This window comes from Pteropus alecto, unplaced genomic scaffold (assembly GCF_000325575.1).
Source record: "Pteropus alecto unplaced genomic scaffold, ASM32557v1 scaffold125, whole genome shotgun sequence".
Lineage (NCBI taxonomy): Eukaryota > Metazoa > Chordata > Mammalia > Chiroptera > Pteropodidae > Pteropus > Pteropus alecto.
Window position 1 is genome coordinate 34,878 of NW_006436888.1, and position 4,871 is coordinate 39,748.

The following is a 4,871-nucleotide window of genomic DNA, read 5'->3' on the forward strand; positions in this document are numbered from 1 at the left end:
TAGAAGCTTATGATTCATCCAAAAAATTTTTAGTCCCCTATTTATACTGTTCCTTTCTTTTGTCACCTAAATTTAGAATGTGACGCCATTCCAAGTCTTTGTAGCAACATAAGAACAAACCTCCAATACTGAAATTAATGTGGTGTTTAAAAAGAAATATCTTTACCTAGAATGCTTTCTTCAAATCTATAAGCCAAGAATATTAAAAGTATATAATAAATATGAGTTTAGGTACAGGTGCAAATCTCCCTGTGATAGTTTGCATTTGCCTTTTTATTATTTTTCTCTTTTCCAGTTGCAGCTGATGGAAGGGTAAGGAGGGGAGCAGGAACTTTTGATCTTTTGTTATTTCCTAAAATCTCTCCAAGAGAACCTTTGCAGATTAATTTTGTCCTTTGGGTGAAAAAAAAAAAAAATGTCCCAAGAGCCTCTATAAGATGCTTGGTCTCTGAACTCCTTAGAGCTCTGGTTTAGTGTCTTCAAATAATGCAATATTTACTGTGTTATTAAGTTTTTTTCTCCCCTTGCTTTTCATTTTTCACATTTTTATGTTTAAGAAACTTGCTGTTATTATCCCCTAGTATAAGTAAGACAATAAATGAAAATCCCTACTGTTATCATTGAAGCCACATTTTCCTCCAAGGCTGGCTGGCTTTAACTGAATTTTATTTCTGATGTAAAATAGGTCTTTTCTTGCCAAAAGTGCAGATTAGTCACCAGGTACCAATTTATCAGCGTTACACTGGTAACTAAAGGAGCTATTCCAAAACTTGGAACATTTCAACGCTTCAGGATTTTCTTGTGAAGATTTCTTTATTTAGGCGGCCTATGGTCCACCAAGATCTCACACAGAAGAATGTCCTCAAAGCATGCATACCATTCGTTGAGTCGAACACTGTTCTCTTAGATGTGGTATCCAGATCGTATTTTCGATAAAATCTAGACATGCCCTGTGAGTAAAAGCTTATTCTTTCTTTGCTAGTAGAAAAAAAAAAAGAGGAAATGGAACTTTACGTGGCAAACTGGAAAGACCGATGCAAATACGAGCCGGTCAGATTAGTAATGAGGGTAATCAAAATAGAAAATAGATTTGAGCGCGAAGAGAGTAAGTCGTGATTATATTAAGAGCGAGAGGTGGTGTGGGTAGGAGAAGGCTCTAAACTGAAGCGCTGTAGTATTACTACTATGGGGAGCACTAGAGAGGGGAAGAAGCGGGTGAGAGTGATTAGACTTCGGCCTCTTCTTGTCCTTAGCTGTCTTGGGTGGCGGCCATTATGTTTCCGAGGCACAGTCTACTCCGTAGCCCTGGTCTTGTCACCTGAAACCTAGCGTCCAACTCACCTTACCCGGGTACCGCGAAGCCGGCGCTCCGACTTTCGGGAACAGCTCCCAGCGCGCAGGCGCGGAGGTTAATGCTCCCCCGCCCGCGCCCGAAGCTCCGCGTCCTACGCAGGCGCGGCGCCCCCGCCCCGCCCCCGGCCGCGCCGCACGCCTGCTCTGAGCGCTGAGGGAGATCGTCCCCGCGCGTCGCGTATTTGGGCCGGCGACTGCGTCGCGTACTTTGACGCAACCGGTTACGTAACTTCCGCCCCCTCACGGGAGGCGGCGCTGGGCCGGTGGCAAGCCCCCGGAGGGAGCCGCAGTAGTACGACGGAAGATGGCGACGAGCGGCGGCGAAGAGGCGGCGGCAGCGGCTCCGGCGCCCGGGGCCTCGGAGACAGGGGCGGACACGACCCCGGGTTGGGAGGTGGCGGTGCGGCCGCTGCTGTCCGCGTCGTATTCTGCCTTCGAGATGAAGGAGTTGCCGCAGCTGGTGGCCTCAGTCATCGAGAGGTACCGGGCGGCGGCCCCGGAGGGGCGGGCGCAGGGAGGGGGAAGGGAGGTTGTGCGGGATCGTCTGGACCCGCTTCCCGGGCCATCTCCTGCCGCTCGCGGACCCCTGCCCCAGCCACGGCGGCGGGGCTCCCCTGCCCGGGGGGACGAGAGATTGTCTGAGATTTCTTGCCAGTCCAGGTAAGTCATCTGTGCCTCGATGTCCCTCGCCAGCAAAACTTTTGAGATCGCCTTCTCCGGAGGGCGTGGTCGGACCCGTTCCGGAGCGACTTTGAAATGCACCGCGCTCTTAGGGGAACGTCCCCGGGGCTGGCCCTGTGTTAAGGTCAAAGCACTGATGAGTTTGCATTTCTCGCCGGCACTCTTGCCCCTATCCTGGGCCGGAGCGGAACCCGGGGTTTAAATTGAAGACGTACCACATAATTTAATAACGGTCTCTCGTGGTGCTGTAATCACTTGGGGGCACGTGCTGTTTCTGTGACTGAAGCTACTAGTGACCATCGATGACTTTCTTTTCAGGTGGTACTTATTGTATATTTCTACTGTAACGGTCTTTGATTAAAACATTTCAGCGTGTTAGTCTACGAGGTCATTTTCCCAAAGAAGGTGTTCTCTTTTCTCTGCCAATAAAATGTTCAGACTCTTACAGATGCGACTATGTATTGCTTTGCTGTTACATGGTTTTGCCTTTTTATATAGATTCTTAGATGGTGAGAGTCGTTCAAAGGAAGTCGGTGATGTCAGAGTGCTTGCGTTTTCCTGACTTACTTTGCTCAGAGCAGTCTTTCATTAGTGTAATGGTAGACATACTTTTCAAGCCAGTCTCACTTTCATTTTTCTAGCCAACCTTTACTTCAGCAACTCCCTTCAGTTGCTAACTGGGTCATTATAGCTTCATGGCAACAATGGTATCTAAATGTTTCCCAGAAGGTTAGAAATTGCTACTTAATTACTAAGTTCGGAAGGCCCACTGTTTGACATATTGTTTATTACAGTGCTTACTGTTAGGTTTGTGATGCTTTGGATGCAGTTTAAAAATACATATGTAATATGGTTGGGTTTAGTAACTTTACAGTTTACTTTTCAGAATTTTTGTATCTATTAAGCCCAGAATGTTCTGAAGTTGTAGACAAGTATCAAAGGTACTGCTCTTAAATTATGTAGCTTTTTAAAAACTCTTTGAAACATTTAGACTGGCGGTGTTTTTTATGAATTATATTCATCATGTTACTTATAATAAATAGTGTTCCACTCTTTTTTGAACATTCGCTTTTATGTTTTTGTGGACATGAACTGAGTAGCTTATAAAGTCATTTGTTGACACCCTCCCAAACATCCGGTGTTCTGAGTCTATGCTTTTTAAACTGTAATAGTTAAGCAACTCCCTCCAACCTGTAGAAGGAGCCAAAACCAAATATATCAAAACTAGGTTTGAATTTTGCCACGTGAGTAATAAATGGCCCCTCCTGCACCTTATAGTAGCTGAGATAATCAAGAGCTGCCTGTGTTTGTGGACACTCGTAAGACCTCTCTTCATGGTTTAGAAAAGGGGTCCAAACTGCTGGCTGTTTAGTAACACAGACTTCTATTGGAAGGCAAGATCTTTGAAGTCTCTGTTCAGATTTTTGTCTCAGCTAACTTTGAAAGCTTGCTATTTGTCCTCTTCAGGCCCTATGAGAAGAATATTAAGAAATTTTTTTTTTTAAGAAAAATTTCTAGAAGAAACATCAGGCTTACAAGTTCTTTGCAATTAAAATAACTAAACATACTATATGTTCAGTTCGGTGTAGAGCAGGGGTTGGCACACTTTTTCTGTAAAAGATCAGATTGGTCATCTTGGCTACTGTATGGAGAAAGCAACCGGACTCAATACATAAGTGAGTAGGTGTGGCTGTGTTCTAGAGTCTTATTTATGGATACCAAAGCATGAATTTCATATGATATTTCCATGTTACAAAATATCCTCCTTTTGATTTTTTTTCAGCCGTTAAAAAAATGTAAAAACCAAATATGGACTGTACAAACAGGTGACTGGCTGGATTTGGCCTGCAGGCCAGTGTTTGCCAGTACATGGTTTGGAGCACAAAAATTAGCACCCCGCTATCAGTATTGTGTTTCTCAGGTTTTATTTGCCTTTCAAAAAATGAAATGAGGGCGTTAGAATTAGGGAAGTATTTCTTGAATATAGAGTTATGGTCATGAGTATAGGACCAGATCAGAGCCAGCACCGTACATTTGCTGTGGTGGGCTTCATTTGGTTGCTAATCAGAGATTTGTGTGCCTAGGCTGCTGTTTTACTTTTGTGGCTACTGCTCCTATTTTCTGCAGTTCCTGTGTTTCTTTCTTTTGTTCCATGTTTTTCTTCTTTGCCTCCAGGGACCTTCAGTTTTTCTGTTGCAAGCTGCTATTCTCTGCTTCCCATGCCCTGGCTCCATCATGCCTGCTCACTCTTTCTATCTGGCAGCCTGCTCACCCATTGAATTTTCCTCCCTTTTTGACATTTGAGGATGATGACAAATGTCTTTAGAGACTCCCCAGTACTCTTCCGTTCTGCTTTCTGTCCCTATTCTTTATACTTTTATAGTTGGAATTGACCTTTCAGTTTAAAGTAAAGGTAGATAATATTCCTAGGTCCAGACTCTGTTAAGTTTAACTTTGTAACCAAACTGCAAAACAAAGGAGGACTAGATTAACATGGATAAATTGGGAAGGTACTCTCAAAAGTGTCATTAGCATTTTAAAAGAAAAAGATATTTGAGTTTACTTAAGGGGGAGTTTATTTTCACTTCTACTCCTTGCTGCCAGCATGTCTTTTCTTGGTAAAGATTGAAGGTCTTTTAAATACCAGTACTTTTCCAGACCCGAAATGGAGCTAGAACTAGTTTAACGGAACATATACTGTATGTGGGATTAGTATAATTGCTGAATGTGACTGTATGTTTTAAGGTACTATCGAATACAGAGTTCCTTTCTTAACCCTGTGCAAGATGGTGGTGAGCATGACTGTCACTGAACAATTTGATTGATTCTGTAGATTA

General features: G+C 43.6%; 1 protein-coding gene across 12 annotated transcripts in view; it reads left to right on the plus strand.

The window, feature by feature from the left end:
• Positions 1–1,583: 1,583 nt before the first annotated feature.
• UBR4 (ubiquitin protein ligase E3 component n-recognin 4) overlaps positions 1,584–4,871 on the plus strand; it is a 119,604-nt gene continuing 116,316 nt past the window's right edge. For 9 of the 12 annotated variants that reach the window (XM_025048609.1, XM_025048612.1, XM_025048613.1 and 6 more), the window contains exon 1: positions 1,584–1,833. In XM_025048609.1, the coding sequence (XP_024904377.1) occupies positions 1,658–1,833 (176 nt within the window). In that variant the 5' untranslated portion in view covers positions 1,584–1,657. The remainder of the gene's footprint in view (positions 1,834–4,871) is intronic. The other 3 variants (XM_025048615.1, XM_025048616.1, XM_006914300.3) reach the window with 1 other exon arrangement.